A 15,558-nucleotide genomic window follows, 5' to 3' on the forward strand; every position below is an offset into this window, starting at 1 on the left:
TTGATCTTACTGGAGTCAACCAAAAGACTCCCAGAGACTTCAGTGCGCTCAGGATCAGGCCCTTGGGGGGGAACTAAGGCCCCGATCCTCAAAGGTATTTGGCCCCTAGCTCCACGCCCCAAGCTCTGCCCCAGGAGCATGCTGGCCCGGGTGTTGTATCAACCAGGCAAGGTACTAACAAGCTTCAACAGGACTTTATTTTCAAAGTGGAAACCTCTTTACCAAGCTGCTGCTGCACCCTCTGTAGCTTTCTCCCAGCCTCTCAACTCCTCCCCCCGCCTCCCTGTTTCCTGTCCTTTCAGACTCCCAACAGCCAGTGCTCCCAATCCTAATAATTACAAGCAACATCTAAACACCACACCGGGGTCTCAGTTGCTCTGTCTCTGTGCTGAATCCCAGAATGGATGGGCGGGCGCCAAGGGGCCCAAAGCCAGATTTGTGCTTCCCATATCCTGGTGGAGCTGGGGGTCTGCCCAGCCCAGCCCCGGTGGGAGTCAGAGCTGACTTCCCACAATTCCCACAGTGCAATCCAGCCCAGCCTGCCCCATGGTGTCTACTTCCGGCCCTGAACACACCCTGCACCTGGGGTGTGGAGCAGGACAGATGTAGGGCTGGCCCAATAGCTCTTACACAGGGGCTGTGCTGAGATTCGCGCCTCCTTTAAGGCCCTCATATGTCACTGAGGCAGCCTACAGGGGTGCTAACGTGAGGCCATAGCGGCTCGTGGCCTCAGTCAGATGGTAGCGGGCCGACTGCTGCCCACGCAGCTGATGGACTGTGCCGGGGTGGGGGGGGCCTCTCCCCTGTGGCGCGTACTGGCAGGGGGGAGCTGTGCTCTCACAGAGCTAACCTGGCTCCCCACGATGGGTTGGTTGCAGTGTCACCTGGTGGCGTACGGCAGAACTGAGCTCTGCAACCCGAAACCAGTGCCCAGAATCTGTTCCTGGATGCTAACCCCAAGGGGGGAGGTCCCATCCTTGCCAAGAGCCAGCGCAGCTGAAATGATAGCAAGGACTAAGCACTGGCGTAAAGGCCTTTGTCCTGGACTGGGAGCTGCTGGGATAGGTGCAAGATCCAGAGCCCAGAGCTGCTACTGCTGATCTCAGCAGTGCTTCTTCCCAGGCAAAGGGAATAAAACACCCCCTAGAGATTCACATCCAACACAGGACTAATGTACATCAGTCCCCATGGAACCGGATCCTGCAGCGCCTTGCTCTTGTGAGTAGTCCCAGTGGGCCCAATTCTCTCACCCCAGGTGTAAATCAGGAATAAGCACTGAAGTCAATGGGGTTATGCCAGGGTAAGTGAGAGGAGAATCGGGCCCAGTGGGACGACTGGAATAAGGCTATGTAGGATTGGGCCCACCAAAAGTTGGCACTTTTAGACAATACACCTGCAAGTCCATCCCTGACGTGAGCAGCCCCACTGACTCTGGCAGCTACTCGGGGGGGGGGGGGGGGACGACACGGACGAGTGCTTCCCAGGTTTGGCCCAGACACCCAGGGTGGGGAGGTCTCTTAGAAGGCAGGTGCCCGCCCCACAGCTGGCATACACTGGAGTGGTCCCATGAAAGTCCCTGGACCAGATCCTTAGCTGGTGCAAGTCAGTGTCATTCCACTGAATCTCTGGGACTACAGCGACTTACACCAGCTGAGAGTCTGGGCCCATCTACCCTGCCACGTTCCCTCTTGCCCCGTGCTCCTCACTTGGGTAGTTACAGGGATTTTAGCCCCAGCGGATTCTTGCTGCTCCAGCCCTACCTGCAGCAGAGTGGGCGACAGAAGGAAAGCAGGTGACTAGGGACCAACCCCCACCCCCAGTAATTCACGGGCGGGGGTTTGAGTCAGTGGGGAGATTTGCTAGTCTCCCTTGGCTCTTCCTAGCAGTCCATGGGGTTGCTTGTCCATCAGAGTGCAGATCTGGGGAGCAAGAATTGAGTGGGAGACTGCAGGAGCCCCTGAGCCAAAGGCCCCAGGCCAAGGCTGAACGCAGGAGGGAGCCTGAGTTTGCAGGACATGCGTGTGCCTTGTGCCCTGAGGGTGTTTGGTGCTGCTCCCCTAGATCCGGCTGGGGGCGAGGGGAATGGAAGGCAGGGCCTGTTCTCTGACTTAACCCAGCTCGCTGCCTGTCTCTCAGTAGCAACACAGGCAGAGACACACACAACAGATGTGAAATATACACAACCAACTCCTCCCTCATATATAACATACCTCCAAATGCACCCCAGTGACATGCCAAATGCACCCCCAAACTGACATGTCCCCCCCAAACACCTTCTCAGACATATAGACCCTCCCCCCATACAACAGCCACACACAGCACCCCCCCAACGCCCCCAAACACAGCACCCCCCCAAGGCCCCCAAACACAGCCCATGCACACAGCAAACACCCCCTGGCAGAGGGCTCCCCCCTACAGGCACAGGGACCCTGGGCCCACAGCGAGACAGGCACCAGGCAGCACAAGGCCTGGCCCGGGGGCGCAGGGACCCCTCCCAGGTGCGGACCTGCCCCCAGCAAAGGCAGACCCACGCCCGGGTCCTCACACAGCACCCGCCGAAAGGCTCCTCCCCGCCCCAGCCCAGGGCTCGGGGCTCCCCGCTCCGCCCAGCCCGGCCGGGGGGCAGCGCCTCGGGGCGGGGGCTGAGGGGCGGAGCCGGGCAGGCGGCGGGCAGCGCTCCGGAGCCGGCCCCCGGTGGTGCAGGCAGAGCGAGTAGCTGGCTGCGCGCCCGGCGCTGGCCATGCCCCGCTCCCTGCCCGGCTCTGAGCCCCCCGCAGCGCCCGGGCTGTGAGCGGGAGGCCCCGGGGGCGCGGCTGGACGCCCATGGAGGAGGCGATGGACAAGGGGGGCGACATGGCCTCGGTGAGCGACTTCGACCCCATGGCGGGCAGCATCCCGGCCACCAAGGTGGAGCTCACCGTCTCCTGCAGGTACGGGCAGCCCCGCCGCCGCGGGGATGGGCGCTGCCGCGGGCCCGGGGGCAGGGCGGGGGCCGGGAAAGTTTGTGCCCGTGCAGGGAGCTCGCCACCGGCTGCCGCTGGGCTGGGGGGAGCAGGGGGTGCGAGCCCGCCGGGGCTGGGAGCAATGAGCCAGCCCCATGGGCGCTGGCACGAGGGGGCTGCCCGCTGCCGCCCCCCCCCCCGGCGGGAAGTGTTTTTTCCATCCCAGCCAGGCTTTGCAGTTTGGGTCAATGGGTCTCTGCGCCCCCGCTATACGGGGGGGGGGTCCGAACCGCGGGGGGTCCTGGCAGGCGCGGATCTGGCTGGTGGCAGGGCCAGCCGGGGGGGGGCTCCCAAGGCCATGCCCCCCGCAGGGAGCCACTCTGGGGACAAAACTGCTCCCTGTGTGCGAGTGTGTATCTATGTCTCACTGCGTGTGAGTGTGTCTCGCTGTTCGTGTGTCTCTGGGTGTGTGAGTGTGACTCACTGGGGGTGCCTCTCAGTGTGTGTTATTCCCTAGCAGTGCATAGCTCTGGACTTCCTCCAGCACACTGGGCAGCCCTGGGGTGGTTCCCCGAGATGCCCAGCCAGCCCTGGCTGGGGGGACATGGTTGTTCTCAGAGTTGAAATCAGCAGCAGCCCCCATTGCTCTAGTACAGCTGCCCCCCCTCCCGAGCCTGTGCACCGTACCCCCCCCCCCCACAACCCCAGTGTTTACTTCTCCAGGGTGCCTTGGCCAGCAAACCCAGCAGGCTGGCTGCAGAGGGGCCAGGCACCCCAGGGCGTTCCGATTCGTGCTCTCCTTGGCATGGGATCGGAGAGGAAGTTTCTTTGAGGGAGAAGCAGACACCTGGATTGCAGTCCGGATCCCTGGCGTGGCCTGGATCCGGTGGGAGTGGAAGGATCAGGGGTTGGGGTTTTAGTGCAGGATCCATCCTGCAGTCCTTACTCAGTCAAACAGATTCCTCCCTGTGTGCCCCCGAGCTCTCTGTGCACAGGGCCCAGCACCCGGGGATGGGCTCAGCCCTCTAAAGGAGGGGTTGGGAGCCTGCAGAGGAGGGCAGGGGGTGCACTGTCCTGTTCTGGGGAGGAGAGAAGCACATGGGACAGGTTTTTAAGGGGATTTTGGCACCAAAGTCCCAGTGGCTCCCATCTGGGCCAAGGTCTCTTACCACTGACTCCGCGGAGATCTCCCAGCAAAGACAGTGCAGCCTGGGAGTCCTCTCCTGGGAATCCTGCGGGTGTGGGCCTGCCAGCCCCCTGGCTTATTCAGCCTGAAGGAGACATCAGAAGGTGTCTGTCTCTCCTCCTGGAGATTTCCACCCCATCCCCTTCCCCCGGGGGCAAGTGAGTGGGGGCCCCAAATGATGATCCGGGCAAAGTGTGCCAGGCACCAGCAGAAGCTGTGTCCCTGTGAGGTGCTGGGTTTGTCTGACAGGTTAATGCATGGGCCAGATTCCAATCTCAGTCCACGCTGGTGTAAATCCAGAGCAACAGAGTTACTTTGGATTTATGCCAGTGTATCCCAACCATGATCTCAGTTATCCTGGTGTAAATCTGGAGTAACTCCATTGTAACTCCTGATTGACATTGGGGAAAATGAGAGAATTGGGCCCAGTCATTCCGGATTTACACCAGTGACTCTCGGAGAGCAGTCTGGCCCCAGTGCGTCTATGCTCAGACTTAACATGCAGGGAGTAAGTGGGGAGCCTTAAACTGCTGTGGTCTGTTCTGAGCCTTGTTCTATGTGTGCCACGCTCAGTAAGCAGCTTCATCCCTAATGCTATTTAGAACAAGAGACAGGCCTTTTCTTCCTTTGCTGGTTGAGATTAAAGAAGGAAAAATTTGTGTAGAAGAGAGAGAGTGAGCCTGGTGTAAACAGGAGCAGCTCCATTGGCTTTGGCTTACCCCAGCCAAGAATCATAGAATATCAGGATTGGAAGGAACCTCAGGAGGTCATCTAGTCCAACACCCCTGCTCAAAGCAGGACCAATCCCCAATTTTTGCCCCAAATGGCCTTCTCAAGGATTGAACTCACAACCCTGGGTTTAGCAGGCCAATGCTCAAACCACTGAGCTATCCCTCCCCCCAAAGGATTGGGCCCAGAACCTGGGCCAGCCACTCCCGGCTCCCCTCATTCCACAGTGGCACGGGAAGTTCTTTTCCTCATGCTGCTATTTTAGCAAGTTCTGATATTTCTTTGCAAGAAGCCCCAGCAGGTGCTTCCCCCTGGTTGTTTTTCTCCCTGCACTTAGAGCTGGAGCTTGCCTGGGCGTGTGTTTGCGTCAGGCATTGCCAGGCGGAGATAAGCCAGACTGCAGGAAGAGGGGCACCCTCTAACCTGGTGGGGAAGGCTTTACTGCCAGCACCTGCCTTGAGCCAGCCCTTCTGAGCAGCATCAGGACGTATCCAACTCCTGCAAGACGGAGCGTGGAGCGAGGCTTAGGAGACCTGTATCTGGAAGGGCACTGTATAGGTAGAAGGATGCTCTTGTGATCTATGTATCCCCACACACTGCATCCATCTATCTAGATTAATCTAATCTAATCTATCTCAGAACTCCTGGATTCTGTTATCAGCTCTGACACTGATTTCTTGTGTGGTCTTGGACAAGTCCCAGACCTTCTCCGTGCCTCAGGTTCCACACCCTCCCTGGGGGTTGGTATGGCTGAGTTCCTGCCTTGCATGGGTGCTGCGAGGATTAGTTAGTCAATGTCCATAAAGCGCTTTGAAGATGAAAAGCCCTGTGGAGGTGCTAAGGATTATGCTCATTCTTTGCGTCCCAGCACTGAGGTTTTGCTCTGTGCTGCAGCGGGGACTTTCTGGGAGCTCGGTTTACGTGGCCTAGCAATTGAGAGAGCTATGGAAGTTTCAACAAATCCCCAAAATTATTGGGGTGTGGGGGTGGGCAAAGGAAATTTAAATTTTCAGTTGCCAAAAACAGGAAAAGAAATCAGTTTTCAATTTTTTGACAAAATACCTCACAAACATTCAAAGAAGAAATTTGGCAAAAATGAAAAAAACCTTTTCATCAAAACGGTTCACAGGCAGAAGAAATCTTTTCCTGACCAGCTTTCCCACTGTCTGCCCACTCTCCCACCAGTGGGATTCACTGGCCCTGGTGTCCACCACTCCTGCAATCTGCCCTCCGGGTGAGGCCTGGATCCAACTGCTGCCTTGGGTCCCGTCCGCACTAGCAAAATGACTCTGTTCCCAGACTCAGTTGGCAGGTGGCTGGAATGTGTCATGGTCCCATCTACACAAGCAAGGCTGAATGGTAATAGTCCTTAGCTCTTCTCTAGCACATTCCATCCCAAGATCTCCAAGCGGTCTACAGAGGAGGTCAGTTTCATCTTCCCCATTTTATAGATGGGGAAACCGAGGCACCGGGAGACTTGCCCAAAGTCACTCAGCTGTGACTAGAACCAGGTTTCCTGAGTCTCAGCCCAGTGCTCTAGCCACTAGATAACACTGTCTCCCATGTGGTAAGTGTGTCATGGCGCTGGGATGTTGTAACTGGCCCTGGAGGTTTTGCTGCTTCTCACTACTGAGGTGGTGGAACCCCGCAGTGGAGGAGCTGGGTTTTGCAGCTAGGGGGGTGAAGGGTCATTGGTGGGGGGCTGGAGAGTGAGTGAGGTCTGCGCTCACTGGGCTGCGCTTGTTCCTGTCCCATGGGGCTGGGCCCAGCTCCCCAGGCTGGGTGTTGTGGCCTGGCGCACAAGGTCACCGTGCCGTTCAGGGTTGTCGTGAGGCTCTTCAGCCCCAAGTGTAGGGGAGGGACAGTCAGTCCCCACCCCATTCCTGCCTCTGGAACCCAGGTTAGACACAAGCTGAGCATGGACATGAGCCTCCGGGGAAGGAGCCACCCAGGCTGTCCCGGGCACCCCAAGGCCCAGGGCTGGAAAAGCAGGGGAGTCGGAGTCAGCGCTGAGGCGCGCTGGCTCAGCTTTCGGTGCTGGGAGTGCACGGGAGGGTCCGGGACTGGTGCCACAGCGGGCTTGAGTCAGGAGGAAGGGGACTGACAGAGCTATTGGTTTGGGGACAGAGGACTGGAAAAGCAAGAGGAGCTCTTGTCTGGGGGTTGGTCAGGATGGAGGGGCACCGGCAGAGCTGGGCAGGGGGAGCCCAGGGCTGGGGCAGCAGGGGGCTGCGGGTTGGGGTGGAACTTGGAAGGACACCGGCAGAGCTGGGCAGGGACCCAGGATGGGCAGTACACTGTTGTCAGGGGCTTGAGGAGCACCGGCAGAGGGTCTGGATTAGCTGGCACATGGCTCGAGCTATCAGCTTCTCACTGTGCTGAGCTCCACGGAAGCAGGAGCCAGTGCCACTCAGTTCGGCAGCAGCCTGCTCCTCGCCATCCCCTCAAGCCGCTCTCCGTGACTCCCCCTTTCGAGCCCAGCTGTAACCGGAACCTTCACTAGACTGCATGAGGGCAACGGGCATTGCCGAGTCCACCACGCGGTGACGCCCCAGCATGTGGCTGACCGTGTCAAGGGGTCAGCAGACCAGGAAGTGATGTGGGGTCCAATCCAGGCCCCGCTGAGGTTGATGGCTTCCCATCATTGGAGGAGGGGAGGCAGCGTTTTAAAAAGATTATTTCAGTGCATTTCTGTGCTGAGTCCATCCTCGAGTCTGATTAGCGGGGCTGGTTGGAGCAGGATTCTGTGCTGACCTTCCATGGGGAGAAATAGTTTGTGCATCTTTATGATCTGTAAAGAATGACTGAACTTTTTAACAGGTTTCAGAGTAACAGCCGTGTTAGTCTGTATTCTCAAAAAGAAAAGGAGTACTTGTGGCACCTTAGAGACTAACCATTTTATTTGAGCATGAGCTTTCGTGAGCTACAGCTCACTTCAAAGATTTTTCCCCTATTTGTTTTTACTATCAAGTTTTTCATGTTTTTTGCTGGAGGTCTTCTCTGGAGGACCAGAGTGTGACCTTTCTCTTTAATGGAAAGGGTGGAGTTGTTTGGCTCTTTGGCTCTTGTTTGGCTCTTCCTCCCAACTGTGTGCTAGGCCTTTGCGTTAACAAGGTACGAATAAAAAACAAACCCAAAGAGTCTGAAACAGCCTGAGTTAAAAATCCCTTCCCCCTCTCAGTGCTCAGAGGTACCTGTGATGACTTAATCCTGCCAGTTCTCTGGTTGTCCATAGAGACATCCAGGAAAACCAGAGTAGACGAGACTTGAATTTCAAATGTGAAAAACAAGCAAGGGAAAGATAATTTTTTAAAAAAAGAACACAGAGATAGACAGACACCCCCACCTTGACACACAGACAGACAGAAAGATACAGACCTTTTAGGCTTCCTTTGTCTGTGCTCAAGAAGCCAAGGATGGCGCAGCCATCAATCCCTCCTCCCCCTGGCGTGTCAGTTGTCCCTCAGTTTTCAGTGTTGCTTTGCAGTTTGCCTATGACAGTGGCTCATTTGCTGCTGACCTTTCCATTTCTAGCAACAATCAACAGTAGACATTCTGTGCCAGATTCAAATGGCTTTAAAGAGGGATTAATTGGGGGCCTGAATACATTCAAACGGACTCTTTCGTGCCCCACTCTTCGTCACAAGTGATGGATTAGCTGTTCCTGGGCTGCTGGAGCTACCTCGTGTTGTTGACTTGCAGCAATCGGAGCAGCGTAAGGAACAGATACGTTGTCTGCCTTGCCCAGTCAGAAAGCCGCTCGCCCACATAACTAGTTTTTCTTTTAAAGCACATTGTGTCGGAAGCGTGTTTCCCCTTTAAAGCCTAGCGCGTCGCCATGGGAAATCCTGGCTCCTCACTGTGGATGTGCTGTCTTCCAGCTCAGATTGCTGAATTCTGCTCAGCTGTTGCCTTGCTTACATAACACCCCGGGATGCAACAGCCTTCCCTGTTCACCTTTACTGGTATTATAGGTATTCCTTCCACCTGTACAGCAACTTTCTCCCAGTGCTGTGATTGCAGGCTGGGATTGCTACCCCTAGTGACAAATGGGGAAACTGAGGCACAGAGCAGGGAAATGACTCATCTGAGGTCACATAGTGAGGGCCAGATCTTAACTGGTGTAAATGGTGTAACACCACTGACTTCAATTGACAGCAGCTGAGGGTCTGGTCCTTTCAGCGGCAGAAAGTCCAGGTCTGAATGCTAGTCCCTTGCGCTAACCGCTCAGTGCGGCTACTGCACAACACCTAGTGCTGTGCAGGTACCATCTGTGCCTGCAGGGCTTCTCCCTTGCACCCTGAAGTAGGGGCGGTGTTTCATTAGTGTGCTAGGTTACCAATGGCTGCCTTGGCACACACCCTTCCAGCTTTGGCATCTAAGTAGAACAGACAACGGCCAAAATTTCCAAGGATGGGCCGGAAGGAATTTCCTCATCTGTCATTCTACCATTGCACAGGACAGCTGCATTTCGGGTGGGCGGTGTCTGTTTGCCGTCTTCCAAGCACTGATCCTTTAGCAGGATGCAAGACGAGATGGCCTCACTGGGAGGTTGGACCGGGGAGCGCATTAGGGCTCCTGCTCTCCTGTAGGAGGTGGGCTGTCAGATCACGTGGTGTGGTGCAGGGCCAGGAACTAGACAGAGCAATGACCTGAAAGCCTCTGGCAGGAGGCAGGAGCCCATCAGTCCTGAGCCAGCCCATGTGGCCAAGTGTGGCTTTGTCTCCTGCTGGTGGCTGGAACATGTGGAATGGTTTGTGAGACTGTTGCTGCCCCTGTGCTCACAGGGCTGGTCCGTAGCTCAGGCAGCAGGGCCCCGCCCAGGTGCACTCTCAAGGGATGGGCCGTGTGTGTCACAGCGGGGAATGTGGAAGGGGTCAGGGAGGCAGGCAGTGACGGTGACTTTGGTGGGCAAACCAGCCTGAGGCCAGGAATGCAGCAGGAGCTGTGGAGAGATGAAAGGTCAGGGTGGTGAGGAGGGGAAGGGACTGTGGGGAATATTGGGGCAGGTGAGAGCAGCCAGGGCTGTTTGTCTTTGCTGCTCCAAGCTGCAGAGGTGGGTTTTGTTTCCCAAATGCCTTGACTCAGATCTGCTGACAGTCACTGGAACTCATGCTCCTAGATTGCCGGAAGCCTCTGAGTGATCCTGCTTGCGGGGAGAAGGGAAAGGATATTTCACTGATGCAATTAAAAAGCAGGCAGCCAGAGCCCTGTGGTGAATATAAATTCCAATCCATAATGTACAATGCCCCAAGCTAATAGATTTTAATGACAAATCACAGCTGAGGAGCAACAGAAAGCAAACCGGCTGTTCTGGGAGCCACCTAGCTCCTGGGCAGAGGGGAGCCAGCACCCAGCCCAGAGAGAGGACTGTGACAGGCTGAGTCATTTAACCGGGGCAAGGCCTCAGACAGCATAATTTGGTGTCGCTCCAGGGATTTACACCAGCTGAGGATCTGGCCTGATGTTTTCTGTGGGGATGGATGGCTTGTGGGGACTGGGAGTGAGACCAGCCCCCAGGTTACAGGCTCCAATCCAGTGTGCGCTGATTTGGATGGAAGCTGATGCCATCCGGCGCCTGGTTGGCAGATCTCAGTCCAGTCGCTAATGGACACACATCCACGTCACCACAGCGACCAGCATTGATGGCGCTAATTGTTTCCGGGCGGGAGTCCCAGCAGAATGGCCATGGAGCCCGGACCCCCTCTCACACCTAGACGGGGGGGGGCCCACCGGTGAGGGCTAAGCACAGGGCAGGATAGCTAGCCCTGCTGTGCTGTACCCGTGCTGTAAACACAGAGTGTGTCTGTCCCCAGGGCTGCCAATCAGACCCTGCCATGACAACCAGAGCAAAAGTAGCGGAGAAAGGGGCCTGTAGCCTCCCTTTCCAGGTGTAGCCTGGCAGGGGCCGGTGATGGTGAGATAGCAGGGGGTGTGGACAAAGCAGGTAGCAGCCCTGCCGGGGTGACAATGTCTTGGGGCCTGATTCTCTTCTAACTTACACTGGTATCTCCAGGGCAGTCAGTGGAATCACATGCATGTAGGACCAGGGTCAGTGAGAGAGGAATCAGGCTGCTCGAATCCAGCGAAGAGCGAGCTTCACAATGGGCCAGACCCACACAGCTGGTGTAAATCACTGCGGCTCCATTGACATCAATATCGCTACGCTGGTTTACACCAGCTGAGCATCTGGTCCAATGCCTAGAGCTTTGGGGAAGTCCCTATAAGACGGAATGCTCTCCTGGACCTTATCGCTCTGATTGGAGGCTGCAGCCTGGCTGGGACTCAGGTGGGCTTCTGCCGATAAGTGCAGTCTGGGCCCAAGAGATGCCGAGGTCTGGGAGGAATGAGGGCGGGCCCTAGCTGAGCTTTCTGGGGATGTCCTGCCCATGTCGGGTCCAGCCTGAGGGCTGAGGGAAGGTCCATCCCCAGCAGACCTACAAAGTTCCTCCTAACCCCACGCCCCTTGGCTCTCCCCTGCGCTCAGATAGCCATCTCCACTGAGGAACAGAACGGGTGCAGCGTGGAGACTGGCAGAGCTGGGATCTGGCCTGGAACCGTCCCAAAGTTCTGGAGGGTCGGGATCAGGTGTTTGGCCCTACCTCAGCTTTACATGTGTGAGTGAATTTCAGGCTAGCCTGGGAACAGCCGTGAAGCCCATTGGGGTGTCAGTCGGTCCGAGTCCCGTTTCTGCATCTCTCGGCAGCCTGGGCTAGCCTCATGCATTGCCTCCAGCTCAGATTTTGATTCCTCAGCTGTAATATCGGCTGGGAGCAAATGGAGACAGAGTTGGGGGATTTCTCCAGGGATGCCGTTCTGGGTTCGGGGGTCCTTGGTGTGGGGGGAGCTGCAGGGGAGGAGGCTGAGGTCTAGGCAGCTGAGGGACACCGTGTCTGCAGAGGGGCGAAGGCTGGGAGTAGCAACGCTGTCTACGGAGGCTGTAAATCAGACACGGGATGCCCATTGATTCTGTTCTACTTGTAAGTAAAAACTACAGGGGCACTGCCTAACCCTGGAGCTGGCAGGGCCCCAGAGCTGAGCAGCCCCGCATGGGGCCTCTAGACAGGATTAGAGCCTTTCTCCGAAGGCTCGCCTCAGCGCCCACCAGACAGGTCCGCATCCTCTCGCCAAGGCAGCAACCCAAGCAGCACACGCCCGCTTTCGCAGTGCCTCTGGCCGCAGAACTCACCCAACCATTCATTTGTTTAGCAAGTCGGATAATTAGCTCCTTATATCTAACCCACAGGGTATGTTCCTCTTGTAACAGTGGCTGGGTAGGAAGCTGTTTTCGTTTGGGGTTTTTTTGCCCCAGGAAGGAGTAAAGATACAAAAACCAGAATAAGATACATTATTTCCGCTCTGCAGAAGTTGGATATTTTTCTAACCCTGCCTGTATTCATTGTGATTATATCACATTGCCGTAATTCACCTAGAGCCTGCTTCTTAAGAAGTGTTTGGGATAAATGATTCCATTTCATTGGGGGGGGGGGTGTGTGGAGAACTTGAGAAGAATTTCAGATTCTGAACACATTTACGACCTGAAAGCTCCCCCCTCCTTCACTAACCTCTAGTTATGGAATTAGTCTGGTGTTAAACTTGCTCCCTGAGATCAGAGTCAGGCCACGTGCTTGGTTCTGATCTCACTTATTCTGGCGTGAACCGAGAGTCACTCTGTAGAGGTCACTGAAGTAGTTATTGGTGTAACTGGTGTGAGAGCAGAATCTGGCAGTCTGTGGCTACACTGATTTACACCAGCTGAGGATCTGGCCGATAATTTTTCCTCCTGTCTCTTGTGTGTGTCCGAGTTCCTCACATGCTGATTGATGTCTGCTTTGCCACTGTAACGAGCGAAGGAGTTAATTCTGAACCCCCCTCCTGTGGACATTGCTGGGTCAGAAAGAGAAGGGGCTTTGGCTGGAGCTGCACAACTTGGCCTTGGTTTTCACAAAGAAAAACGGGTGCGGGAGCCAAGAAACTGATGTCAAGTGGGATTTGTCCAGTTTATTTGAGATTTGATTTGATTTTGTTCTGTTAAGGACCTGGACTGATGGATTCCCCCCCACTTTCCTCTGCTTAGCTTCTTGCACTACCCCTAATCAGCCTGCCCCTTAGGAGAAAAACAAAAAATCAGCCTCCCTAACCAATCATAGGTGTCAGAGTAACAGCTGTGTTAGTCTGTATTCGCAAAAAGAACAGGAGGACTGGTGGCACCTTAGAGACTAACCAATTTATTTGAGCATGAGCTTTCGTGAGCTACAGCTCACTTCATCGGGTGTGTTTGTTTCTTTAAAATTCCACTTTGTCCAGACCCTTCCACACGGGACTCAATAACAGAGCACCCCCTGCTGCAGAGGCCGGCCCTGGAGTAGCTGGGATCTTTCTGGGAGCAGCCAGCGCTCCTGCACCTTTCCCTTCCTGCGCCCCCTCCTGGCAGAGGCTGGTATTTGAGTCCCTGGGAGTCCCTTACAGCCGGTGTCCCTGAATTGTGCCCCGCAGCGCCCCCTGCTGGTGGATTTTGGGACTGAAGAGCACTGCTAAGAGCTCTCCATGGACTGACTCCTAGAATCATAACAGAGACAGAAGAATCATAGAATCATAGAATATCAGGGTTGGAAGGGACCCCAGAAGGTCATCTAGTCCAACCCCCTGCTCAAAGCAGGACCAATTCCCAGTTAAATCATCCCAGCCAGGGCTTTGTCAAGCCTGACCTTAAAAACCTCTAAGGAAGGAGATTCTACCACCTCCCTAGGTAACGCATTCCAGTGTTTCACCACCCTCTTAGTGAAAAAGTTTTTCCTAATATCCAATCTAAACCTCCCCCACTGCAACTTGAGACCATTACTCCTCGTTCTGTCATCTGCTACCATTGAGAACAGTCTAGAGCCATCCTCTTTGGAACCCCCTTTCAGGTAGTTGAAAGCAGCTATCAAATCCCCCCTCATTCTTCTCTTCTGCAGGCTAAACAATCCCAGCTCCCTCAGCCTCTCCTCATAACTCATGTGTTCCAGTCCCCTAATCATTTTTGTTGCCCTTCGCTGGACTCTCTCCAATTTATCCACATCCTTCTTGAAGTGTGGGGCCCAAAACTGGACACAGTACTCCAGATGAGGCCTCACCAATGTCGAATAGAGGGGAACGATCACGTCCCTCGATCTGCTCGCTATGCCCCTACTTATACATCCCAAAATGCCATTGGCCTTCTTGGCAACAAGGGCACACTGCTGACTCATATCCAGCTTCTCGTCCACTGTCACCCCTAGGTCCTTTTCCGCAGAACTGCTGCCTAGCCATTCGGTCCCTAGTCTGTAGCTGTGCATTGGGTTCTTCCGTCCTAAGTGCAGGACCCTGCACTTATCCTTATTGAACCTCATCAGATTCCTTTTGGCCCAATCTTCCAATTGGTCTAGGTCCTTCTGTATCCTATCCCTCCCCTCCAGCGTATCTACCACTCCTCCCAGTTTAGTATCATCCGCAAATTTGCTGAGAGTGCAATCCACACCATCCTCCAGATCATTTATGAAGATATTGAATAAAACCGGCCCCAGGACCGACCCTTGGGGCACTCCACTTGATACTGGCTGCCAACTAGACATGGAGCCATTGATCACTACCCGTTGAGCCCGACAATCTAGCCAGCTTTCTACCCACCTTATAGTGCATTCATCCAGCCCATACTTCCTTAACTTGCTGACAAGAATACTATGGGAGACCGTGTCAAAAGCTTTGCTAAAGTCAAGAAACAATACATCCACTGCTTTCCCTTCATCCACAGAACCAGTAATCTCATCATAAAAGGCGATTAGATTAGTCAGGCATGACCTTCCCTTGGTGAATCCATGCTGACTGTTCCTGATCACTTTCCTCTCATGCAAGTGCTTCAGGATTGATTCTTTGAGGACCTGCTCCATGATTTTTCCAGGGACTGAGGTGAGGCTGACTGGCCTGTAGTTCCCAGGATCTTCCTTCTTCCCTTTTTTAAAGATTGGCACTACATTAGCCTTTTTCCAGTCATCCGGGACTTCCCCCGTTAGCCACGAGTTTTCAAAGATAATGGCCAATGGCTCTGCAATCACAGCCGCCAATTCCTTCAGCACTCTCGGATGCAACTCGTCCGGCCCCATGGACTTGTGCACGTCCAGCTTTTCTAAATAGTCCCTAACCACCTCTATCTCCACAGAGACCTGCCAGGATTAGGTCCCATGTGGACCATCTCCCTGGGGGCTCCTGGGGTCTAGTTATACACTGTGGTTGGCCTGTCTCCCCCAGATCCTGTGCTCCCATAGCCACTGCGTTCTGTAGCAACTCCTTTTGGCTCAAGTTGATCCTGGGGCGGTTGGATCTTCCGAGCGGGGGTTCCCCCCAGCCAGAGCTCGGTCCCCATTCCCTGCAGCGAGGCTGGGACGGGAGTACTGAGAGTCCCCAGAACCAAAGCTCTCACACCGCTCTCTAGGGCAATGCAAGCGGGCAGAGGCTGACCCACGCCAGAGCTCCAGGAGTGGCGGAGAGCTCTTCCGGAGCTGACGCTCCCGTGCTAGACCCTTCATTGCCTCCTGCCAGCTGGTGCTGGGCTAGGCCAGAGCTTCCCCATAGTCTCTGCTGCTGTGTTCTTCTCTTCATCCCTTCTGGCTGACAGGCCTGCTCCTGGAGCAGCTCAGGATTCCTACATGGGGCCCTGCGGGGTCCCGCTGAGCACGGGTCCCT

The 15,558-nt window shown here is 55.3% G+C and overlaps 1 protein-coding gene across 2 annotated transcripts in view; it reads left to right on the forward strand.

Moving 5' to 3' along the window:
- Positions 1 to 2,675: 2,675 nt before the first annotated feature.
- Positions 2,676 to 15,558, forward strand: part of CPNE5 (copine 5) — a 197,881-nt gene continuing 184,998 nt past the window's right edge. For both annotated transcript variants that reach the window (XM_084611211.1, XM_084611212.1), the window contains exon 1: positions 2,676 to 2,930. In XM_084611211.1, the coding sequence (XP_084467337.1) occupies positions 2,824 to 2,930 (107 nt within the window). In that variant the 5' untranslated portion in view covers positions 2,676 to 2,823. The remainder of the gene's footprint in view (positions 2,931 to 15,558) is intronic.

The sequence above is a fragment of the Lepidochelys olivacea genome, assembly GCF_965140295.1.
Source record: "Lepidochelys olivacea isolate rLepOli2 genome assembly, chromosome: 21".
NCBI classification, from domain to species: Eukaryota; Metazoa; Chordata; order Testudines; family Cheloniidae; genus Lepidochelys; species Lepidochelys olivacea.